Genomic DNA, 26,185 nt, shown 5'->3' with positions numbered 1-26,185 from the left:
TATCCATTATTTCTTTTGGTAACCCAGACGTAACTCTCCTTTTTAGGGACAAACGTCAATATTTTAGACGAGTCTCCTAATTTTTAGGGACTGATGTCATTTTTAACGTGTCTCCTATTTTTAGGGACCGACGTTAATCATTTAAAAAAGAATTGCAAATAAGCCCAAAATATAATCGCATTTGAATCAAACAAAAAACACACAAGTAAGGGTAACCTTTCTATTGAAAGGATGTTTTAAGGGTGGTGTCTACTTTTCCTTAATCATAACTAACCTCGTACCCGAATCTCTGGGACCAGTGTCTAATTTGGGATTTCTAGTTCCCTCAAATTACTAGATGACGACTCCAATAAAATCTTTGTTCTCCCCTAATTGAGAAAAAACCCTTTTTGTTAAATAAACAAAAAAGCGGGAGCCGTCGCCCGACGTCGTGTATCGACAATATGTGTCGCCTCACCACGAAGGAGATGCCGAGACAATTCAAATGTCATCACAAAAGGTGATGTTGGATCATTAGACGACCCTGCAAGCGCTGCCCTAAGGGATCAAATGTCAAGCTACCTAGGTGTGTGTATATTACACATGCCAACAAGTTTTTTTAATAATATTTAATATTTATTAAAATACAAAAACACCCCTAAATCAATCTAATATTAACAAAAAAAACCCCAAGATGAATGAACAAAAAAACCCATCAAAGATAAAATAGTAGATTTTGCTTTTAAAGACAATTAAGTTATTTTATTGTGTTAAAAATTTAAAAAGACTAGAAAGCCATAATTGTAAGTTTAGATTTTTTTTTTGAATTAAATGGAAATTATGTAATTTTATTGTGTAAAAAAGAGTAAAAAAAATAATTATATCCTCATATAATTTAACAATGACAATTATATCTTAATGAAAAGATCTAATTACCTTGAATGCTTAGTTCAATGGTTTAACTAAATAGTAAATTTTTCATTACATTATTTAGATAAATTGTATTTTGTGTCTAGGTGCATAGTAATTTCCCAAGCAGTTTTACTTTTTTTATATAATGGATTTGAAGAAAATTTATGAATTTATTAAGGTTCTTCTTAACAAAACAATTGATTGAATGAAATTTAAAAGAGAAATAGAGAAAATACAAAAATTATAAAATTGCATTTTTTTTATTGCTTGACTTCCATGTTTTTGTACAAATGGCTTTATATACAAAGATTTGTAGCTAACTAACTTGACCAACTTATTTTTTAACTAACAATTAATTGTGATAACTAACTCTTAATTGATTCAAATGATTTTTTCCATATGCAATCTTCTTGTCCTTTCTGTTAGGATAGTTGTGAGAAATTGTTACTACAACCTCTCTTCTTCTTCTTTTCCTGTTGTGACATATAGCTAAACTCCCGTTATATGTTGCTCATCTTTCTTTTTACTTGATTGACAACCAATCAATTAATTTTCTATTTAAATATGTAATAGTACTTATTTTTTGAAAGAATTTTGTCCTTGAGAATCAATGTTGAAATCAGAAAATTGGCTTAAAAGTTATTTTAAGTCTTTCCATATGGCATTCTCCTTAGAGAAGTGGGAACATTGATGAGTCCCATTACAACTGTTTGGTTATTCTTCTTCATGATTTTTCTATCTAAAATGGTTGTTGGACTAACTTTGAATTTTCCAAATTCATCCATCATTGATGGTGAAGAAGAAAAAACTACATTGTTTGCCACCTTTTCTTAAATAGTGACACATGAAAAACCAAGTGAATGGTAACTCCCTCTAGTGACTATAATTTATAAGCCACATATCCTATTTTTTGTAAGATTTTGTAAGGGTTATAAAATATGGGATTCAACTTCATGCTCTTTTTAAGTGCCATATTTACTTGCTTATAAGGTTAGAGCTTTAGATACACCAAATCCTTAACTTGATTTTTTTTTTTTGCTATACCCTTATTAGCAATTTGCTTTATTATATGCCTAGTTTTTTCCAACTTTAGTAGCAATCAATGATTCGTGCTTGCTTTTTTTTTTAATAACCTTTTCAATTGTTACCACTAAGATAGTTTTATATATTACCACTTTCCTATTATAAGGAAGATATCCATTAAAAGACCTGAAAATGACTCATCGTTATGGCAAAATGGTTACTAGAATTATACCACCATTGAGCCAAATAAAACCCATAATGTCATTTTTTGTATTGTGCACAATTATACATCTCAAATAAGTTTTTAAATATTCATCTCTTCCCGAGTATGGTGTTGACATCTTATTTTTTTATGGTTAATGATTGTTCGTTTTTTTTCTCGTTTTATTTACTATCAATGTCTTTTTTTAATCGTATTGTTAAATTAACCCAGTTTATTGAATCTAATTAGGCCAAAAATCTAGGTTTTAGATGTTTCTTACATCTTTAAAAACGCTAGTATCACCAAAACATCTTTTTTTTTACATTAGGGAAAAAATAACTCAGTTCGTAACATAGCAATAACCATCTATCTAATCTATAGCTAAATATTGAAGGATGGTATCTTATTTTATTTTATTTTATTTTTGTTTGGTTGTTTGTTTGTCTTTTTATAATAAAAAAGAATTTTGAACTTAAGACCTTTTAATAAAGGGAATTGATATCACTACTAGTTAAACTATAACTCATTAACAATTTTATTTTGTCTAGAAAGATTCAAATTCTTCATGTTTGGTTAAAGTCCATGTAGTTAATTAGTATCGTAGATATCTTTTAAAATATAACAACTCATTGGTTGTATAACTTTAGTTTAAATTTGTGTTAATGAATTAATCCAAATCTTTGTTAATAAAAATATAACTAGTATGAATGATAAAAATTTTAATTGTCAATGGCTTAATACTTTGATTAAGAGATTTTTTTGGTATTGTTATATTGTAATGCGTTGTGATATTCAATATTATTTCATTACAGAGTAAAGATAATGTTTGATAACTAGTTATTGTGCCACGTTTGTAAATGTTTAAAACAATTAAGTAGTGTTTGATTAAATTTTATTGCTATGTTTTTTAAAAATAAAACTAGTTAGTTTCCCCACTCATTATCACGATGAACTTTGTGATAGCCAATGTGGTTACTCATTGATTCCCCTTTCAACTTAGTCATATTTCAAATTAAACTGAGTGAGAGTTAACCCAATGTGACCTAGTAAACATAACGGGTGCATTCACGATTCAGACAACCAAATTAAAACTTGGTTTGACTTTTCTTTCTTCAAAAATATTCAACAAAAACATCAATTTAATATTTTTTTTATAAAAATTATTAAAACAATCATGTTTTAGATTGAACCGGATCAACCTTCCTAGCTTGTGACCCTAGTGATATAAATGACTGATAACCTGTAGTTTATTAAATAAAAAGCGACAAAATGAGAAAAAATATATTTGGATAATCTATAAAAATTTGAACTAAAAAGAAAAGAAAAAATATTTTTAATCAAAAACCTATTTTTATTTGCTTTTATTTTTGTTTTGATGAAAACATGATTTTTCTTATAAAAACATTTTTTTTAAGCAAAAACTTATTACGATCATGAAAGCAAGTTTCAATTAAAAAATAAAAAAATCATTAATTGATTATTTTTACACACCTATATGAAAAAATATAAGAAAAAAATTTGAAAAAAAATATAAAATAAATATTTTATTCTCATTCAATATTAATTGGAAAATTATTTTAAAAATTCTGCGTACGAGGCTAATACATAATTATATATAAAGCAATTTATAATATCATCATAAAAGCCCTTATTTTCTTATATAAAAAAACAACACATTTCTTTTATTAGCAACATGTTTTTTTAAATAAAAGATAGTGATGATTAGAATAAAAATTTGTTAAAAAATTTAATCATTGGTAATAAGTATAAAAAATATACATTCAATCTAAGCCCCATTTCTTTAATAATACATTACTTTACTGTTATAACAAAAGCATTGTTTTTAATTAAGAACATTGTTTTTAAATGAAAATCCATCATAATCTCAAAACAATTTTTAATAAAAACAATATTAAAAAAATGTCAAGATATTTTGTATGTGATCAAAGGAAAAAAAAAATCAATGTAAAAAAATCATGTAAAAAAATATATTAATAAATAACAATAATAGAAATTTTATTATTATTGAATATTCATTAAAAAAAATTGTTTTGATTTTGCATATTAGGTATATAATGATTGAAAGATAAATTGTCAACATTTCCATGAAAACCAATAACAATATCTAATAAATATGCCAAAATTGAATAATAATTTAAATATCTAGTTAAATATTTTATCTATAGTGCATTTCAATCAAATAAGACAAAAAAGAGAAAAAAGACTATGGAAAGAGGTCACGTGCTTGGGCCAGCATGCCAAGCCCAACAAAGAGAAGGCCTTACACACCTGGTCCTACAAGGCTAAGCCCACATGATTAACATTCTTGTTTTTTAAGTTTAAGAGATGACGACATGTTGTTTACCTTTTCTTTTCTAGCGAGATGGAAGCTCAAAACACCTCAACGAGACTTATATTGTCAAAACATTCATTGACACCAAAATCGATATTTTTTATCATAGAATTTGGCCAATAGACCACACTCTCTTTTCTCTCCTATTTTCAACAACTTTCTCTCTTCTTAAAATCTAGAGATTGAAATGTAAAACAAACAAAGTTTAGGATTGAAAAGTTAAACCCTCGTAACACAGGAACCAAAAGGAAAAAAGCTAAAAACTTTAAGGAAAAAGCGCACCTTTTCATGAATAGTTAAAAAGAAAAGGGGATGTTCCTTTGTTTTTATGTTAAGTTTGGTCCATATTGTTTCAAAATTTTATTTGGTGAAACTAAATCATATCATGTAAAAAACCAAGCATTGATGCAAAGCCTAATATTTGTTAAGAAATTATTTAATTAACATGATCTAAATAAATTATGGGTGAGTGAGAAACTAATTTCAAAGAACTCTTGATTTTCCTACTCAAAGAACCCTTGGTTTTTCTAGATTTAATTCTTGATTTATGGTAACTAATCAAAAGTTGATAATAGTGAGAATTAATTCTTATTAATTCTTCAACCTTTTAGGTTTTAAAATTCATTATAAAATAAGGGTGAATGAAGAGTTTTTAACTTTAAATTTTCAATTTTTTTCACTCTCTCTCATCTCATTTTTGTTTGTTATATTTAAGTAGCTCGAGAGGAAAATTAGTACTTTAAAAGATAATGAATATTATTAAGAACAAAGGTGGCTAACGCGACATGTCAGAGCATGGGTTAGCCCATGCTTTTTGAGACGCGCGTGAAGTGTCGCTCGATGGTTAAACACAGGTTTTTAGGACGGTGTTCTAATTATCTTGGCAACGCCTTTATCCCTATATGACGTGTATGGCTAACAGACTTCCGATTTGACTTATGCAACCTTTTTCCCCTCTTTTCTCTCTCATACACAGTTTCTGTGCCCGACCCTCTAAATTTTCAAAACAATCCTTCAATTTGGTTTTCCTTCGACTTTGGTTGTTGTTCTTTTGATTATTTCTTTGTCTTATCTGAAGTCATTTATAAAATTGAAATTTTGTTTCAATTTGATCCTCTTAAGGTTTTTCACATGTTAGATTTGATCCATATTCTTTTTATTTCTATTTGTTTTGAATCATTTTATTAATTATATTTATTTTTTTATTTCATCCCTCAATATTCAATTTAGTTTTATTTTTATGTCAAATTAGATCCTTAATTTTTTTTTATTGTTGTTTGCATTACTTTGAAAAAAAATAGATTTTAATTTTTTCTTCGATTTCATACTTCAACATTAAACTGGTTAGGAAATGATTTTTTTGGTTGAACTCGAGTTTGAGATTTCATGGGTTGCAAGTTGGAAAGATTAACCCAAGTTTAGGAGATTCATTTGAGATTGCTTTGGTTTTTTTTTAAGCTCATGTTTTTTTAAGTTTAATTCTTTAACTTTGAGCTCAATTATTTTTTTATTTGGTTTTTATAGGATTCTTTATCAATTTTGAAAATGATCTGAGTTATCTTCAAATCTTTTTTATTGTTCTTCTTTATTAAATTTAGTTTTTTTTAAGAGTTTTTGTTTTTGAATTAAATATAAATATGTAATTCTCACTTTATGATATTTTGTTTGATTTGCTTTTCTTTTCGTTCTTTTTATTATGATGTTAGAACCATCTGGGCGAGTTTTTTTTTGTGGTAGGTTGGTGTCTGTGGCAGAGTGACAATATATCTCCAACAAACTTTTTTTTTCCTCCTTTCTAAGTGTTTTTTTATTGTTAATTATTGCGAAATGTTTTTTTACTTATTTATTTATCAATATATTTTTTAATCATGTTATTAAATTAATTGAATTTATGGAACTAATCAGTTGAGTGTCTCTGGGTTTTTTTACTTATATAAAAGTACCGGTATCACTTTAATATGTTTTTTTATTTCAAGAAAAATTTAACTCCACCATAAATTGAGCAAACTAATCTAGTTTGAGCTATACTTCGATATCAGCTGGATTATTATTATTATAATTTGCAACAACTCCCATGTAAACGAAGATTACCAAATATACGGCGAAATTAATTCCCTCCCTTTACAAAATAAAAATAAAATAAAAAGAGACCATCCAGGCAACCGGGACCCAGACAAGCGCAGATTTAACTAACTCTTTAAGTCAAGACCAAGTTCTATAATCTATATTTATCCATTCAAATCAAGACATGATCCATAGTTTTAACCATCTATGTGTTTTCCTCAAGTTTTTTACCCCAACATAATGATTCATCGTTGCCATGACTAGAACGAGAGTCTAGTTGAATTACGAGATCATCTCCAAATCCAAGACAAAATGAGAAAAAAGAGGAAATCCAACCCAACACAAAAAAAAAAAGCAAATTACATTTAACACACTTGAAGGAATCTTTTCTTCCCAGGACAAATAAGCAAAAGCAACACTACATGCAAGTGAAAAAAAAAGTTGAGCATAAATTTGTAATGATGATTATATTATTATTCCTTTAGGAGCAGTAATATACATCTTTTAGAAAACGTTAACATGGGTATTTGCTTGTTGGTTCTTTTAATATCCGAGAATCTTGTGGGCAAAAAGTCATACACACACATTTATTTTTGTTTTTCTTGATGATTTTGAAAAGTTATCCAATCAAATGTGAAACGAAATAAACACACCCCCATTTATTTATTTCTTTTTAGACATTTTTCTTTTGTGAGTTTTGGTTTTTGACTTGATTTGGTTTAGGAAAACAGTATTTTATGAACTGACACTTTGTTTTTTTGAAAAAAAGAAAGAAAATGGTGATTTTGTTTGAATTTTAATGAAAGCATTGATTTAATGATTTCCTATTCTGATTTACTTATTGGGATTTATTTTTTATTTTTATTTTTTTTTGTTGTTTCGGTACGTGAGGCAGTCAAAGAGAAGATTTTTATTAGAGATAGGGAAAAAAAGATGTCCTTCAGGTTTTCGGGAGAGATTATTTCTTTAGTATTACTATCTAGGGTTTCTTAACTTTACTCTCTCTTTGGTTTATGTTGTTTTCGATTGTCTTCCACTGCTGGGTTTTTTTACTCTTCTAATTCCTCAATTTTGTTCATTTGGGTTGCTTGATTTCTTGTTTTTCTCATCCGAGTCATTGAGTTTTCTTCAATTTGGAGTGTTTTTAGGTCTGGTCTTGAGCGCTTCGCCCCAAAGTTTGGCTTTTGGTGATGTGTGTTAAGGCGGGATCCATAGATTTTTAGCAAAATTTAGGTTTTTGTTATTTGATTTGATTGTGTAGAAGTTTTCTAGGTTAAAGGAAGCATTGGTGTAATTGCTCCTGCTACTGGGGAAAGTGAGTTAGTTGTCAATTTTTTCAAACAGATATTGAGGGATCTTGGGATGTATGCATGATGTTTCATGCTCAAGGTCCTTTAAGGAATCATTGTACTCTCCTTGCTGTTCTTTGTGGTAAAAGTGGTGATAATAAGCAGAAGCAACCTCTCTCTGATGATAAACCTAGATTTCCTTTTCCGGAACTTGCTTCAGCTGGGCGGCTGGAGGCATGTTTTTGAATTTTTTTGGCTATAAATTTGAATTCCTGGTTTTAATGGGTTTTCTGAGTTTTAGTTTACATTGATGTTTGTTATCGTTTATGTTTGAGTGCAGGTTCAGGTACTGACTAATCCGAGCACTGATGAGTTCCAGCGTGTGCTTCATTCATTGGAGCCCAGTATCGTGTATTTTCAAGGTGAGCAGATTGAAGATAGTGAAGAAATTGGACCTTTAAGATGGGGAGATATTGACTTGTCCACCCCAGAATCCTTATGTGGACTATTTGGTTCCACATTGCCTCCCACGGTGAGTGATGGTCCTCAAGATTGAATAATACTCGTTGCTCCTTGTTTATCATTTCAGTGACATGGAACTCATTGTTTGTCTTAAATTCTTGTCAGATTATTCTTGTGCAGTTTGCAACGCAAATCATAGCATTTCACTGAATCTACCTTCAAATGTTTGTACAGGTTTATTTAGAGATCCCCAATGGTGAAAAGTTGGCAGAGGCACTTCACTCCAAGGTTATATTAATCCTTAATAGTTCTGTAATTTTTTAAGTTATTGGTTTTTTTTTTAGGTCGGGGAAAGAGGTATGAGGATTATGATTATTTGATGGAGTTACTGGTTAAGCTAATCATAAATGTTTAAAGAGATGGTGCATGCAAGTTGGAGACCTGTATATATATATATATATGCATGCTTTATCTAACTTCTTCTCATGAATCATTGTCGAACCGGTGTTTTCATGTGGCAGGGAGTTCCATATGTTATATATTGGAAAAGCATGTTTTCATGTTATGCTGTTTCTCACTTTCGTCAAGCATTGTTGTCAGTGGTTCAAAGGTATGATTTTCTGCTTTTACATCAAGATTAACAATTTGCAGTAACCTTTTCTATTATGTGTGGTTCTATTAGTTCCATCTTAACCTCCTTGTTTTGATAGTTCTATATAATATGCAGTCTAGTAGTTATTGTTCATGGATCCATGTTTTGAATCAATGACTAAATTTGTAACTGTGGAAGTATTTGTTTGGGTGCGGATTATTTTCCTGTGATGAGATTGTGGACCAGATGTTGAGCTTTACATATAGATAATTTGTTGGGCTGAATTATTTTTCTTTGGCAGCATAGCACAACATGCTCTCTCATTTTTTTTTTGTGAAATTAAATAAATAAATGGATGTCATATCCTCTGTTGTGCTCTCTTGTGCATTGCAGTTCTTGCAGCCATACATGTGATGCTTTCCAACTCGCTTATGCATCTTTTAGGCTCTACTGTGGACGAAACAACAATACCCTAGCTTCCAATGGCCAGAAAGTTGGTGGTAAACCTGGGCCAAAGTTACTCGGTGATCCACCAAAGTTTGATATTACTCTGCCCGAGGCAGATGATCAGGGTGAAGAAAGCTCTTCTGGGGCTCTTCCTGCTATAAAAATATATGATGATGATGTGACCATGAGGTTTCTTGTTTGTGGACTTTCATGCACATTGGTATGTCTGACTGACATAATTCTGAATATGTTTTCGATTGTTGCTTGGTTGAATATATTAATGGTAGCATTCAATGGGCATGGATTGATTACAATCTGTACTCTCTTCAGGATGCATGTTTGTTGGAATCATTGGAGGATGGGCTTAATGCTCTCTTGAACATCGAAGTGAGTTCATTGCCAGCTTTACCACTTATTTCTGGAGTTCCTCAACTCCTAATCATTAAGCATCCCTTGGGTAAATTTTGTGAAATCACGAAGATGACAAGGATATTATCTTTGATATCACTACTTCCATTTTTATTTTGCTCTCCATAAGCTCACCTTTTAGTCCTCAGCTGAACAATCCTTGGCATTCATGGAATTTTCATGTTTAAATATATGAGGTGCAATAGATCCAATACTTCTTCACTCAGTCCACATAGAATTGAAAAGTCAACGTCACTAAATTAGAATTGCTAAATGTTTTAGGCTTTAGCCAGTATGTTGATGTCTCCTGCACTGGGGATGAGAAAAAAAAAAAATCTTGACAGAAGAGTACAAGTACGTTGATTGGGTAGCCATTCTATTGTTGAGCAAGAAATTGTAACAAGGTTTGTTGTAATTTTTGTTCCAGCAATTGTCATAATGAAAATATGCTTTTATGCGTTCTAACTATAGGCTGTGTTTGGTAATGTGTTTGCATTTCATTTGAAAGTGCCTCTTAAAGTATGTTTGGTCTGAAAAAGCATCAAATTTGATGCCTTTTCAGTTGCTTTTGAATGGTTTTAATATGCCGATGTCGAAAACATTAACAAGTACCTATTTAAGTATCAAATTAATGCCTTTCCAGTCTAAACACACTTTTGCTCAAGCACCTGCATCACATTACCAAATGCATACTTAAATGCTATCACCACTTCACATTTCTTCATTTGAATTCTATCACCTTTTTTTTATTCAGCAGATTGTTATTTATTTATTATTTTGCAATGGTTTGCATGCAGATTCGTGGGAGTAAACTTCATAACCGGACAAGGTACTTAATGAATCTGAGCCCCACTTCTTGCTTCCTGCTCCTTTATTTATAGTGCTGCAGACACATTTTGTTTATGTACATACATAAATGTGTGGACGTGCACACACACAGTTTAAAGCTTAGTGCAACTTTAGTTGTGCCTTCTTTGAAATAGTTATTATGATCATCATAATTAAATGCCTTTTGGTCTCACTGCACTCTGTTTTTATTAGCTCACAAATCTCACCATTATTTGCAGTGCTCCTCCACCTCCTCTTCAGGCAGGGACATTTTCTCGTGGTGTGGTGACAATGCGATGTGATTTATCAACCTGCAGTTCCGCTCACATATCACTTTTAGTGTCTGGCAGTGCACAAACTTGTTTTAATGATCAGGCAAGGATAAAATTTCTCTGCAAGGGTTGATTTTGTGCTTGCTTGCGACTTTTTTCTTACATGCACCTGACAATTTCTGGTCCTTTCTTTCTGGTTTTTTTTTTGGGGGGGCGGGGGTGTTGTCTCAGCTTTTGGAGAATCATATTAAAAATGAGCTTATTGAGAACAGTCAGCTAGTCCATGCATTGACTAGCTTTGAGGAAAGCAAATCACCTTCATCTGAGCCACGAAAGTCTGCTTCCATAGCCTGTGGGGCAAGTGTTTTTGAAGTTTCCATGAAGGTTCCTACATGGGCATCACAGGTAATGTTGTCTCACATCCTTCCTATATATTCATATCCTAAAAAAAAAAAAAAAGAAGTCAAATTTCTTTTGTAGATATTTCAATTGATGAATGGGGGGAAGAAGTTGCATTAATTCATGGATGAGTGCTTGTAAGATAACTGATTATATATATGTATGTATGTGTTATCTCCTCTTTCTTCTCTAGTAGCTGTTTGGAGTAAAGATTAGAAATAAAGTTGTCATATAGTTTTGTAACAATAAGCTGTTGGTTAGAGTAACTAATGTATATTTAAATTAAAGTCTAATGATTAAAATTTGTTATACAAATTTTTGTAGAAGTCTTTTTTCTTAGATACACTTAATAAATAGGGAAGTATTACCCCACGCCCATTCTAGATTTTCTTCTTGGTTGATAATATTAGGCCCAAATCAACCAATGTGAGTTCTGTGAGTTCTCATAGCCATGTCTTGTGGAATGCCATCACAGGTTTTGCGGCAGCTGGCCCCAGATGTATCCTACCGCAGCTTAGTAATGCTAGGAATTGCCAGCATTCAAGGACTATCAGTTGCTTCTTTTGAAAAAGATGATGCTGATCGCCTCCTTTTCTTCTGTTCAGAGCAGGGCAAAGAGTCCCATCCACTCAACACTTTTCTCACTAGGCCTCCTACCTGGTTGATTCCTCCTGCACCTTGTCGAAAAAGATCCGAGCCAACCCGAGAAACTAAACCCTTAACTTCTGGTCGTGGAGGTGAAAATGGAGGAAATGTTAAACACAAGTTTCATGTTGCTGCAATGAGACCAATTCCCCACACTCATCGTCATAAAATGCTACCATTTTCTGGATTTTTTGATGCTGAAAGATATGATGGAGAACAAGCAAAGCCTAGCTTGCCACCTCCGCCACCAAAGCATAGTGTTGTCGGACCTGCTCCTGTCACACATCGAAAATCATTGTCAAGCTCTTATCAGGCACAGCAGATTATTTCTCTAAATCCACTGCCTTTGAAGAAACATGGATGTGGTAGATCTCCAATACAAGTTTGCTCTGAGGTAGAATTCATTTTTTTAATTCACGAATTGTGTTCTTTCTTTTCATGTACAATGCTTCTATGCATTTATATTCTTAGGAATGGTTAAATTTTTATTTTCAGTTGTGGGTTGAGGGTTACTTATCTAGTCCTATGTTTCTTGAGTTTTATAACTTAGCCATCTATGAAATTTTTGATGTGTAATAAGCTTGAGGTTATTTGTTTCTGAGTTTTATGCCTCAAGACATGTATGAGTCCTGGGGATTTCAATGGGTGGTTAGTTCAAGTACTGTCTTACACTGTTTTGTAATTTCTCTACTTTTCTTTTTCTTCCTTTTTCAAAAAATAAAAATAAAAATACTTCTATGATGTTTGGTGACTATGGGATTTGAGGTCTTGTTTGAAGTATATGATTACTTAGCTAGGTTTTTTAGATTCAACATTTGGGTATATGGAACCAAACAGGCACCTGACCATCATTCTGTGCTATTACATTTACACCATAGCCATTCCGATAATCTCATGCAATCATGTAATACGACCACAATTGATGCTAACGTGTTTATCCCCTTGGATCCAAGAGTTGGATATTGTATAACCCTGTTATATTAAATGGTTTATATACAAAATTTTGATGTTATCAGGTTTTTTATATATATATTTTTCCCCAATGGTTTATTTTCTGGCAGGAGGAATTCTTGAGGGATGTAATGCAGTTTTTGATTCTTCGTGGTCATTCTCGTCTTGTTCCTCAAGGTGGACTGGCAGAGTTTCCTGATGCCATTCTCAATGCAAAACGCCTTGACCTTTTTAACTTGTATAGAGAGGTGAGTTTTTTTAATATGCTTAGTATGATTCAAAGCTTCAAAGGTTTTAGCACTGAAAACTGAGAAATATTGGGTACTCAGGTGGTTTCAAGAGGAGGTTTTCATGTTGGGAATGGCATCAACTGGAAAGGACAAGTATTCTCAAAGATGCGCAATCATACTTTGACTAATAGAATGACTGTAAGTTACGAACCTCTAATTCTTCTTATTTTTGTTTGTGGTTTTTGAGATGTCCTATGGTGGCTGAGAGCTTTACAGTTGGTCACAATATTGGAGAGCTGGACCTGAATTGCATATTCTGACTATGCTAACTTTCTTACAGTCAAGGAGTGCAGAATCACATTCTTTTCCTGTTGAAATTTGGAACCTTTGGGATGCATAAAATATGATCCATCTCAAATATATGGTGCCTTTTGCTGTTATTTGCAGTAGATTTTAACATAATTTAACTTCTCATTGAATGTTTTCTGTCTGATGTTTCAAGTTTTTGTTACATTTTCTTGCTCTTTAGGCTAAACCTCTTGATTTTGTTCTGGCAACATGCTTTGTTGCTTCCCCCAGCCTTCTTACCACTGTCTTATAATTTATTTTCCTTAATAACTAAAATAACTTAAAATAGTACTAAACACTCAGTATTAGTGAGTTCGACTGGTATGGTTCTTTTCTCTATTCTTAAATAAAAGTATTTCATTCACAATAAATAAATAAAAGAGTTTCTGATCTTATCTATTGACCCACATTTTCCGCACTGCAGGTTTTTTATTCAGCTCTGTTTTAAAATTTTCTGGATATTCTTGTCTGATATATTCTTATCAGCTCCCTTTTCATTATCATCTACTTTTCCATCGGTTGTAAAAGTTTGCCTTGATCAATTTTTTTCCCCTAGACGTGTGCTCCAATTAATTGAAATCATCTTAATGAATGATTTCATCATAACTGGTATACTAGTTAGAATAGTAATTTGAGTTAGATGACTAGCGAGTAAACAAGCTGAGTTTATGAAATGGAGGGTCAACAATGCTGTGCCATGCAGACCGCATTATTTTTGGTACCTGCCGAGTCAGCTTTTATTATAAAATCTCTTCATGTTTATAATTTTTAGGGGTAAAAATAACATATACATGCTTCACATCATGTTATTTTGTGAATGGCCAAATCAGAATGTCTATAATACTGATGGGAGTGGGCTTTTGCTGCATAATTTCTAGCAAATAATAGACTTCAGCTGAAAGTTTCTCTGGTGGATCCATAAATTTATTCTGTGCATGGCGATTTCTTCTTGCTTTCCACGGATCATGACTCCTGCTTGGCAAGATATTGAACTGCTTATTGTGTGTACAAGTTTGGAGTAACTCACTGTTTTTGCTCCACGCTTATTAGGGTGTTGGCAATACACTAAAAAGGCACTATGAAACTTACCTTTTGGAATATGAATTGGCCCATGATGATGTAGATGGAGAATGCTGCCTGTTGTGTCACAGGTCTCTCTCTCTCCCCGCCTCTCCTTCTCCCTCTCCCTTTTTGTTTGTGTGCGCACTAGAAAATACACTGTACTGACACTTGGGTTATCATATTCACAGTAGCGCAGCTGGTGATTGGGTTAACTGTGGAATATGTGGCGAGTGGGCTCACTTTGGCTGTGACAGGAGGCAGGGACTTGGTGCCTTTAAGGTGTGCTTTTGATCAAGCTTCTTTAATGATTAGACATCTCTAAAGATAAAACACTTGTTTCAAATCTTTTACTTCAAGCAGATAAAAAATGGTTGGTTGAAACTAAGGCTATGATTGATCTTTTCTTTTAGTTAGTACTTTTAAGTTACTATTGGTCCATTGTGACTTAGGTTGTGCTGAACTTAGTCTTGTTGTAGAGTGCAAGGGATAACTAACGTTATATATGGATATATCTTTACCTGTTGAGCATAGGTCATCAGTCGAGAACGAACCAGTGGTGTAAAAAAAATAAAAAAACCCAGTTTTCTTCCTTTAGGTTGGTCAAATAGTTGTGAGGATTTGCTACTTCTGACTTCAATCTCTTGTTACGTTGTCAACTCTCTTTTTTTTTGTCTGCATGAACTGCAAATTGTCAAGGCATGAGTGGGATCTTATTCGTTGCTTGAATTTTTTCTGGTGAATGACAGGACTATGCTAAAACAGACGGGCTGGAGTATATTTGCCCCAACTGCAGCATTGCAAATTTCAAGAAAAAATCACAGAAAACTACAAATGGATATTAGCAAGCTGGTCTCAAGTGGTCCATTTCCTTTCTTCCCCAACATAAATGCATAAGATAAAGAGTAGGAGGAATGTAATTATTGTATCGTATCTCGCTTCATATAGATTAAGCAATTAAGAAGCCCCCCACCCGTCACGTGCTGTGGAAAGCCAATTTCGACAGAGTAATTGTAGAATATACTATATTTCATGAAATCTAATTTAATCAGGTAGTTTTGTCAAGTATTTAACAGAATGTACGAAAATAGGTGAGATAGAGATCTTCTCATTGGGTCGTTCTTTCCCAGCAATGGTTTAATCCTCTTTATGCAATTCATTTGTGATTGTGTTCCCCCAGCTATCAACCTGCGGAGTCTTGAGTGCTCGGCATCTTTTGGAATTCTGATCAACGCTTGAATGATGGATCAGCAGACAGCTAGAATAGCTGTTTGGTTTCTTAGACCTTTCTTGGGCACGGGGCTTTGATATTGTAGTGAATGTTCTTGGTTTTTTTTAGCTGCTACTCATTCAATGACTAGCATGATTAGGTCTCAAATCACCAGTGTGATCCGAGTAATTAACCAGCTACATCCCCTGCTAATTGGATTTCGTAGAATCTTGTTCTTTTTGGTCAAGCCATGCAAGTTCAGGGACCGAAGAAACTCATGATAAGCTGATTCTCGAGTCTTGACAGGTCTGGTGGGGAATGTAGCCGCTCCTGTATCCTAGACATGGCACTTGCACATAGAATATTTGAATTACGCATAGATGGGAACTCTCAGAATCACTCTTCAGATCTTAACCTGGTCCATATATATGGTCAGCAAGTTGAAACAAATTACTTAATCAAAGTAAATCTGCATGTTCTAAATATTCTCGACGGATAAAAACAGTATCGGCCTATATGCATGCTTGTATATGTACATTCTCATAAAAACGTACAGTCGATCTTCAAACAAGAAAAGACGATGAAAGAGAGACAAGTTCTAAAAGTTTAAAAGTTTAAGTAGCTCTAGATTCCAAGATTATCTGCCTCAGCTTGAAAAATGAAACCCCATCTAAAATAATGAAATTACATCTTTACTTTCCGTGCTCTAGAAATGCATCAGGTGTTCTTCAGCACTTCTTGCTTGACAACCTCATTGCAGCCATTGACAATCATGCCTTTGCTGCTAAGTGTACCGGTTGCAATATTGTTATCATTGGACATTGGATGGGTGTCAATGCCAGTTATGCTGCTGCTGCTGCTAACAAGACCATTGGTGTAGCCATTGTTCTTCCTCTCCTCAGAAGTTGTACCTGATAAAGATGCCTTAACACTGGATATGGCAGCAGCAAGAGCAATGGGCATGAGGCAGAGACCTTTGCTTTGAAGATATTGGATGGCCATGGTCACATCGGATTCCAGTAGCTTAAGTACTTCTTGCTCAAAGGCAATCTGATCAGCAGATGGAGAAATATCAATTCCTAGACCAGCTGATGGCGAGAGCGACAAACTATTATGACCCTGAAGAAGACAAATGACAAACTGTCAGAATCCTTATAAAATAATGCATCAACATGCTCCCTAAAATGATCAAATTCATCCTCATTATAGAAGATATTATTGTTCAAATATTGAGGTGATAAACACAGATTACTAAAGAATATTCCATGAACTGATAACCTATCATAATCCTATGATTACAAAATGCAGGGCCAGAACATATTCAATGATGTCGTTAATAACACCGGTCAATGCCCTCGAGTAGAAACCTACAAGAGAATCATGTAAAAGAGATACTTTAAGAATCATAATCTTAGATGTCTTCCTCACATTCTGTCTCCATCCATTGTAGTGACTTCAACTTGGTGACAATTAAGTGGTTCGATGATTTTTTCAGCTAGGCTGACTATTTTCATGCTCATGTCTATGGACACAGGGACACCGATAGGTAATTTCAAAATCATAAATAGAAGAGAACATGTAAGTTGCATGTTTATCATAAAAGTCGAAGGGCATAGAACCTCAGGTTGACCATCTGTGAGGAGAGGAATGACTGCTCCGGCTGCCCCTAACCTGCTCATGCTTAGCACCTGGATATTCATGCAACAATGAGAAATAACACTTCAATCAGTAATTGGTATAATGGCTTATCCAGAGTTTCTCACTTCCTCTAATTTCATGACAGCTGTTGACCAATACAAAGAAAATGGAAATTACTGACCAATACAACAAAAAATGAAGGCAACTTGATATGGTGAAACAAGTAATATTTGAAAACAGAAAATCAAATTCAAACAAGTCTGATTAGAAGTTTTTCTACAGGATATTTGCAACAACTAGACATTATCATACCTTGACTTGGAGCTGAAGAAATTTGACATACTCTATGATCTCATCAAGCATAGATGCCTTGTCAACCTACAAATCATAAATGAATTCAGTCCATTGTTAGAGGTGGCCTGCAATTCACTATTGCACAATTAGCTGGTATGAAAGTTATGTGTGAGTGTGAGTGTGGGACTAGAAAGTAATGTAAAGGTGAAGTCCAGGTCAGTTACTTTCGCCTTCCCATCTCCATTAATGACAGGCAGAACTATTAAAAACTACAAATTTCTTGTGAAGAAAAACCACTTCAGTTCCTGGGAAAAGCATGTCATATTGTCTCAACTAAGAAAAGGCTCCATGGTCGGGATGTTAAATCTGATGTCAAGTATTAATAACAAGTGCAAGCACAACTGTGATCCTAGGGGTGCTAGTTGCAGGCACAATTGACTCTACATCATTTGAAAAGGCAAGTTGTACTCCCATTTCCCTCTTTCAGGCAGAATTAATTAGAAAACCATCAACTATAACTGTGCTAACAGAGGTGCTTCATTTACCAGTACCAGACTGATTTGAAGCTGACTCTGCAGAAAAGGCAACTATCTAAAGTTTCAATTCGAGAACATGATGTTAAGTGAGCTTGTTAGAGCTGCATTTACTGGCTGCATCTATCAAATTCTTTTTTCCAACTTTATCTTTTTATGCATACAAATATATACTGGAATCATAAACATCTACCCATATAATTTGTTGTTAAAAGCACCTGGTTATGTACTAATTAAAAAACTAACACAAACCATTTGTCACAGTATATTTAATGACAATAGCAGAACCAAAAGAAGCTGACCTTATTGGAATTAGGTACAAGTTCTTGCAGATTCTTCATCCTTTCAGCAATTTTTTCTCTTCGAAGCTGCAGTTAGACATTTTAGAAAAACTAAGGAATAATTATGTTCACAAAACTTCCTGAAAAATTCAAAATCTTGAAAGTCTACTCATGAAGAAATTTAGCTTGCAATAGTTATATGATAATTATAACTAACCCTTTCAGCTATACTATGTGGGTCAGTGGCATGGCCACGTCGTGCTCTTACACGAGGTTTTCCAGTTCCATTGCAGCCTTCTACTGGAGCAGCTGATGTAGTCTGCAATTCAAAATCCAGGTGGTTTGTACACATAACACTCAATATGTTACTTCAGTCATTTCTGGCAGTTGATGAGAGCTCTCTGACCAATCATATAAATTGAGAAGTGCAAAAATCTTGAATAAACACGAAAGAAATCTGAAACTATGGCAAGAACCTGAGGCATAGATGATAATTGATTCATTGACATGTTTACATTGGGCTCAGCTATGCCAGATGAGAAAGGACAACTTTGCAAATCTTCTTTCCCCTACAATTACGAGTAAGAACAATCAATCAAAAGGAACCTTTTGACTTATACAGAACAATCAACTAGTAAATCCCCCCCTAAACTCGAAGAATCAATTTAAATGAGGTTGCAACTAGACAAGGAGAGTCCACCATCTTTTGCAGCCAATTTTTTATAATTCTATAATCTGAAATGTAATCAGCAATGATCAAGATAGTTATACCTCTGTAGTAGGTGATGCAGATAACTTATCAAGTCGGAGAATTTCATCCATGCCCATGTATCCCTTCCCCATAATATGCATATCATCATCCAAGTTCCCTCCTCGAAGACCAGATCCCTCTATTCTGTCTTGTCCCATCAAAGGAGGGAGAGAAGAAACACCCTCATAAGATTGTGAAGGCCACAATTGTGGGATTGATGATAAGTTTTGCAGATTTTTTAAGGATCTCAGGTACTCAGATTGTTCCCTTCCATTGCATCCAGCATTGCTTGCCTCAGAAAAAGAGAGATACGATGTCAAATCACCAACTATTGGAAGCTGATTTGGATAGTTCAGAGAACTCAGGGTAGGAAGAATTCCATTGCATTGCAGGCCTGTATTTCCAAATTTTAAGTTTCCACGTGCCATTCCATCAGGGGAGGGGTTTCCATTGCAATTCTGGCAATCATTTTGCAATCGAGCTTGTTCAGAAATTAAGACTTTATCAACAGCATAATCTGACTCGCTGCCAAGAACTACAGATGAAGTGTCTTGAGTGGCCAAGGACTCCACACTTTGATTTGAACTAATCATGCTTACAGGTGAATTTTTTTTGTCATCTTGATATAATTCAAGAGAAGTAGGGAGGAAGGCATTTGGTTGATTTGGTTCACTACAGACCCAAGATGAACTTTCCTTAATATCTCCATCCACCAATGATGAGGAAGAGATCAAATGATTGAGATACTCATCCATCATCAATCGCTATACAGTGATTAGTATATTTTGACAGCACTCATATGTGGCAGATGCTAGGCAGGTTTATGTATCAGTTCCTGTGAATATAAGAACTCTTGTTAGATTCTTACATTTGTGACGAGTATGCACAAGAAACAACTATTGCATGGACAGACATATCATATTAGGCAGTTAGTTTCAATGTGACATACAAATGCAGACAAGCATGCATCCATATGATATACACCGGCTATTCTGTATCCTAGGCATAACATGTAAAATACTGTGCCCTTTGTGGCACAGAAAAAGAAGTCAGAACATTGTCAAGCAGCAGGTACAAATGCAGGTTCAAAACCCAGGGCATGTCCATTTCCTTGAAGAAGCTATTAATGGTTATGAAATTCTAGTTAGATTAACTATAAAAAGTGAATTCCCTTTTTTTTAATCAAGGGCTATCAGCTTATCAAATGGGCAAACAATGTCTTGGCAATACTGCACCTAAACCAGTACACTACGTTGACCACCCTGCTATCTGGCCCCCAAAGATCTAGAAGTGGCAACCACAAAAGGAACCAAGAGCTTGCTCACGGCTTGAAACTGGGCAATGCATTTGAAGTGCCCGTGCTAAGGTGTACAGAGAAGACACAACGTCCAGAACAAGAAATTGATGGAAGGATGTAGGTAATAGACATGTGAATAATAACTATTAGGCGAAACAATTTCTAGAGCAATGGAGCGTTACGTAAGCTTAATACAGCATGGTTTTGCGGTAATTGTAACGTATCAACAATTTATAGAGCAATGAAAATGCTTCACACTGCTATGAAATAGTATGCGCCTGAATAATGAAATACATCAATCAAATAACAACGAGTTTCATCCTTTAAGTGCTATAACAACTACAATCAGGGTATCTAGAAAAGAAAGCAAATAAACTCGACTTGTTTTAAAAGTTGAGGAATCACAGTTGATATTTACGAGATTGAGCATTATAAATGCAAAACTAGAAAGAAGAGAAAAATCTTGAAATAATTGGTCCGGAACATACTCGAGCAACTCACAAACAAGATTGAACCACTCTTTTGAACTGCAAATTCTAATTGTGCTTTGACAAGTAGTACATTTCAAGATCATTAAGAAGGTAAGATTTCTAAAGAATGAACAAAAAAAACTCCACTTTGACAAGTAGTGCATTCCATCCCGGAAATTACATAGAAGTAAGAATTTATCATCGTATTTTGTTTCAACTAAATTCTTCAAGACTTGATCCTTTTTCCCCTAAACCAAAAGACAAAACTCAGATCAATTACCCCGCAAAAGAATTTCAATAGAAAGCATCAAATCACCATAATCCATTCCAGCTTAGCCACAATTAAATACTATATAAAATAAAATCCAAAACCATGATTGACCCTTTGCATAAAATATCACAGAGCTCCAAATCAGCTAGATTATTCTTCAACAGACCAAAAAAAAAAAAAAAACATTTCCATGGACCCAGTTCATGCAAAAAGAAACCCATGATTAATCAAACCTCAAAAAGTAGGTCTACTACAAATACTTTATATGACACTCGTAAGTAACCATGATCAACATGCTTGCACAAAATCAACTGCCACATTGAAGTTACAAAATCAAACAAATTTAGAAAGATAGAGATGCTTAAAATCTTACAAGGAAAATCCACCAGTAATGTTTTAGTGTGTCTTTCTCTCACCATCAGCATCCACAGAGAAAGAGAGAGAAATTAGAGAGCTTAGAACAACAAAAGTAGTTTAGCTTTTGACACAGAAACCGCTCTTTTTTTCTTTTCCTTAGGAAAAAAAACAGAGTCCATATCAATCTCATTATTTTATTATTTTCCTTAGGATTTTGTCAACGTGGCTGTTTCTCAATTCGACAGGTCAGCTAATTCTGTTTCTTGTGGGACCCACGTATGTTTTTTATCCTCATTTTTAACCATTTTTGCTCATTTAAGCTAAACTTTTCAAATGCCGCGTTTTTCAAAATGCCGTCACTGACCTTGACAGCGGGATGCGTTTTCCCGTTTATGGCCTTGAGACTGGATGTTAGCGGGCCCCATGCAGTGTGGGTATTGTTGTCATTATGTTCGAGAAGTTTTTGTCACACCGGATAAAGCGGAGACGTTCCGGTTCCTCTGAAATTACTGGCACTAACTAATTTTATAATGACGAAAACAACCTTTCCCATACTAAACATTTGATCTTATTACAAGGGTATTTTGGTGATGAAACGTATTTAAAATCTAAACATCGCAGCAAGGAATTGATTCAGGCGTTTGGACTTTTCAGGCGTTTGATTCATGGAATTGACAGGTTTTGTTTTTTTGGAAAATTCTGATTTTATAACCCTAATAAAGAGAATTACCCAAATGTCCTCTCTCCCATAGGAATACAAAACGATTCCCAACATGAATCAAAATTCAAAAGACAGATTCCTTTTTGTACAAGGAGGGGAACGCAAGATTTATGGCCGAACAAAGACAAAACAAGCATGATTGTCGTCTGAAATGAACCACTTTTATTTCCAACCTAGTAAATCCAAAAGAAAGTTCTCTTCCTTTTTTTTTACTTTTTTAATATGCTAACCCAAAACTTGTTTTCAAAACTCTTTTACATTTGTTATTAATTTGAGTATCTTAACATTTAGATGCATTTCTTATTTTTAATTTTTTTTAATATGTTAGCCTTACCAATTGGATTTATTGGTTCACGGTGGTTATGGTATGATTTTGGTCTGAATAGCTAAAACCCGACTCGGTTTAGTTGTTTAAGCTACAAGCAAGATTGGGTGAAGAGTTTGTTATCTCGTCACCTGCCGCAAACTCATCTTATTTTCTATTTTTTTTTTTTGTATTTTATAAAGTTGTATTTTTTTTAATAGAATGTACAAAGTTTTATTTTATTATTTATAAAGAATTTCTTATGGTTTTAGTTATGGATTTGAAATTTAATTTGTGTTTTGACCCTTAATTTTATTTTTGTAATATCAATTAGGAAAACAACCTCGGAGCTGATCGAGTACTTGAGTTTATATGTTGGATGGAGAAAGTCCTCCACCTAACTTGATCGGTCAAGAGCATAGACAAGTACCAAATTTAAATATTTCCAATTGGAAGCAAGTGAATAAAAAACCAACCACAATTTGATCGATTATCATCCTTGCTCAAAAGATATGTCGTTTAAACCTTTTAATTCTCTAATTCTCTGAGTATTTCTTTCATTCTAAACAATAATAACATAGTTTTTACACCCGATTCGATGGGTCTGGTCCAAGGCCCAAATTCCAGGTTTTGACTGGGTCATCAGGTCGTCCGGGTCAATTTTTTTTAAAATCAAAACAATATCGTTTTAGTAAAACAAAAAAAACAAGAAAAGTCAATGGGTTGCAACCGAGTTTTTGATCGAGTCTTGTCGGGTCAACCCACCGGGTCAGCCGGGTCATACTTGGTTTTTCTTTCCTTGTTTTTTCTTCAACCCGGCCTGATTTCAGCTCCAAATCAACTGGGTCCTGAATCGACCCGCTAAGTCGGGCTGGGTTTCAAAAATATAGATAAGACTAAAATTTTTTATTTTTTTTATATATAAAAGGTTAGTAAAGGGTATTGACTTTGTGTTTTCAATTGTTCAAAGAAATAAAGGGAAATGGCTCGATATATTCGTGGCCAATCTATTTTTATATATTTAATTATATTCCATCCATCCATAAAATATTATTGTGTCTTTAATCTATTTTTCATTAGATCTAACAAAAAAAAATATAACCAAATTCATATTTTATATGTCTAAAATACTCCTCCTTAAAGGTTTGGATATATAACATATGAAATTAGTCATGTACAAGTCAAGTAATGTATTCCTTTAGTTTTTATGGTACAAGCTTGACAAAATGATAGATTATAAATATACAACTTTTTAAAAATAAATTGGATGTAATTAATTGTATAAAGATAGATTGAATACTTTTTTATGTATGAATTCATTTCTGAATAAATATATCTTAAAATTTGAACATAATATAATAAACAAAAAACTTAATTCACTTAATATAGAGCAAGTAAATACCACAATTATGAGGTGAAATCAATAGCTAAAATAAAAACAAGAAAGATAATTAAATTAGTGAAGTTATTGTTACGTGTCGGCCTAAATGTTGTTTAAAACTAATAGGATGTTTGAGAGTATAACAATAATTGTTATTTAAAGTGTTTTTTGTTTAAAAATATATATCAAAATAATAATTTTTTTATTTTTTAAAAATTATTTTTAATATCAACATATCAAAATGATCTAAAAACATAAAAATAAATTTAATTTGAAGCAAATAAAAAAATAAAAAATAAATAAATTAAAAAGCACATTTTTAAAATACAAAAACAAACGTATATACATATCACTTTTTCAACAAGAATACCCTTTACCTATTATTAACTCATTCACAATGTAACCCTTTACCAATTTGAAGAATCAGTTTTGTTCTTAATATTACTAATTATTTTCAATATTATCCTTTAATCTAGTTTATTAAAGATAATTAACAAAATAATCGAAGGAGCTGTTATTTTACTGTTTTACACATGTATAATGCCATTCTACTTTTTTTATCTCTTTTATTTTTCTTGTCTTATGTCAAAGCCATAAAAATACTGTTGTTCATTATAATTTTCAAGAACTTAAAGCAAATTTTATTTTATAATCAAGAGGAGCTCAAGGAAAATTTCTACAGTATTGCTTTTTTTTTTCAAGACAGGCAATAAAGTATTTTTGAAGATTAGAAAATATAGTATTGTTATTTTATAATCAAGAGGAGCTTTTATGCCTTCCATCATAGTGTTCACAACTTCTCACTTGGAATGCTCAATGATTTTATCTACATCTTCAAATTAAGATGTCTTCATCATATGTAATTAGACAGTCACTCTTTCTTAACTGGATATTTATGCAATAACTTATTTTTTTATCGTTACATGTATTGAAAATGTCTTAGTTATCATCTTTATCAAGAATATAATAACCTTCTTGTTGTACATCTTTCCATCCTTGTATATATTAGAAATATCTCGCTATCATCTTTATCAAAAGTATAAAAAACTTTTTATTATATATTTCTTTGACTTATTCTCTATTATGAGCTTTACTAGAAACAAATCTTTTTATTGCACTTATCATGTCAAATATTCTTCTAACACACATCTTGTTTTATTTCTCACTTATTAGTACCTTATTGGATCCTACGAGTATTCTGCACCTATTGCATATACTTCTGTGCAATTTTTGTTCTTCAAATTTTCTTATTGCTCTCTTATATTTGATAGAAGCTTCTTTTGTCACAACATATCTCTACCAATAAAAATAGGGTGCCAAATATTTTTTTCATGTATTTCTCTATATTTATGAGGAACCTGCTTGGTTTTACCATTGAGAAATTAGAGTTACCCAAATCTAGCATTTTAAGAGAAATCACGCTTATATCAAATCCTTGTATATGAAAAACTTTATTGTCCTTTTATCAAGAACTTGACAGTTGTGTAATGGTTTTTTTTTTACCAATCACATATGACCTAAAGCTCAATTGTAACCGATTCATTAAATGTTAAGAACATGCAAGTAAATGTGCTAATGATGCATATATTTCAACCACATCCCAAAATGTCATAATAATAGAAATGTATGAAAAATCAACTAACTAATTCGTTTAATCAAAACTAAATACTAATTTAAGATATCAATACGAATTTTTTGAATAAAAAAAGAAAATTTTAGCAAGTGAATTTATCAAAGGGACTATGGACTTACTTTGCAGATGTAATAAAATAGACAATAAAAAAGGGAACACGTCAATAACATAAAATGAAAGAACCTTATAGCTAATCTCCACCATAATAATTTGAGCAAGTAATTTGTATCCTTATAAAAAAAAAGATATAAGATCCTAGTTGATGAAAATTTGATGTGCTAATTCATAAGAATATTGACAAGTAAGAATGATAATGATAGTATGAAAAAGATATATGATCCTAGTCGATGAAAATTTAATAGTTTCTTGATTTTTTTTTATTTTAGTCTTATATTTTTAAATCTTGTCCTCAATAAATTAAAAGCAATTGAACATTAATTTTGCTACAGAAAGATCAAATAAAAAAATAGCACTACTTCAATAAAAAAAAAAAGTGAAATGTAAAAGGATGGAGGAAAAAAAGAAAGAGAAGAAGCTATAGTGAACACACCACATTTTTTAGTTTCTTTTAATTCAATGCT

General features: G+C 32.8%; 2 protein-coding genes across 5 annotated transcripts; one reads left to right on the top strand and one right to left on the bottom strand.

Moving 5' to 3' along the window:
• The first annotated feature begins 6,946 nt into the window (after positions 1-6,946).
• On the top strand, positions 6,947-15,531 carry LOC133690176 (AT-rich interactive domain-containing protein 4-like). Its single transcript, XM_062110392.1, has 15 exons — positions 6,947-8,056; positions 8,163-8,354; positions 8,519-8,572; positions 8,806-8,894; positions 9,270-9,543; positions 9,654-9,710; positions 10,529-10,560; positions 10,799-10,934; positions 11,063-11,236; positions 11,706-12,269; positions 12,937-13,074; positions 13,156-13,254; positions 14,455-14,555; positions 14,655-14,745; positions 15,213-15,531. Exons 1-15 carry the CDS (start codon positions 7,904-7,906, stop codon positions 15,306-15,308), a joined length of 2,250 nt encoding a protein of 749 aa, XP_061966376.1. The 5' UTR covers positions 6,947-7,903; the 3' UTR covers positions 15,309-15,531.
• Positions 15,532-16,127: 596 nt separating this feature from the next.
• On the bottom strand, positions 16,128-21,728 carry LOC133690177 (uncharacterized). Of its 4 annotated transcripts, XM_062110395.1 has the most exons (9): positions 21,582-21,724; positions 21,119-21,185; positions 19,191-20,005; positions 18,896-18,988; positions 18,637-18,738; positions 18,441-18,506; positions 17,624-17,689; positions 17,293-17,361; positions 16,128-16,792 (listed from the first exon to the last, which is right to left on the bottom strand). In XM_062110395.1, exons 3-9 carry the CDS (start codon positions 19,926-19,928, stop codon positions 16,391-16,393), a joined length of 1,536 nt encoding a protein of 511 aa, XP_061966379.1. In that variant the 5' UTR covers positions 19,929-20,005; positions 21,119-21,185; positions 21,582-21,724; the 3' UTR covers positions 16,128-16,390. The 4 variants fall into 4 exon arrangements, with proteins under 4 accessions (XP_061966379.1, XP_061966377.1, XP_061966381.1 ...); XM_062110393.1 differs by lacking the exon at positions 21,119-21,185 and having other exon boundaries at positions 21,582-21,728; XM_062110397.1 differs by lacking the exons at positions 21,119-21,185; positions 21,582-21,724 and adding an exon at positions 20,956-21,103.
• Between the last annotated feature and the right edge of the window lie 4,457 nt (positions 21,729-26,185).

Source organism: Populus nigra, chromosome 3 (genome assembly GCF_951802175.1).
Source record: "Populus nigra chromosome 3, ddPopNigr1.1, whole genome shotgun sequence".
Classification (NCBI taxonomy): Eukaryota; Viridiplantae; Streptophyta; class Magnoliopsida; order Malpighiales; family Salicaceae; genus Populus; species Populus nigra.
Note: the sequence above shows the minus strand (reverse complement) of the source record. Positions and strands in the feature narration are given on the sequence as shown.

Coding starts and splice junctions, on each gene's coding strand:
- LOC133690177 (XM_062110393.1), bottom strand. CDS start 19,928: ATGATGGATGAGTATCTCAATCATTTGATCTCTTCCTCATCATTGGTG. Junction 18,989..19,190: donor CTGCATCACCTACTACAGAG/GTATAACTATCT, acceptor TCGTAATTGTAG/GGGAAAGAAGATTTGCAAAG. Junction 18,507..18,636: donor CACATAGTATAGCTGAAAGG/GTTAGTTATAAT, acceptor GTCTAACTGCAG/CTTCGAAGAGAAAAAATTGC.
- LOC133690176 (XM_062110392.1), top strand. CDS start 7,904: ATGATGTTTCATGCTCAAGGTCCTTTAAGGAATCATTGTACTCTCCTT. Junction 8,895..9,269: donor TTGTTGTCAGTGGTTCAAAG/GTATGATTTTCT, acceptor TGTGCATTGCAG/TTCTTGCAGCCATACATGTG. Junction 13,075..13,155: donor TTTTTAACTTGTATAGAGAG/GTGAGTTTTTTT, acceptor TTGGGTACTCAG/GTGGTTTCAAGAGGAGGTTT.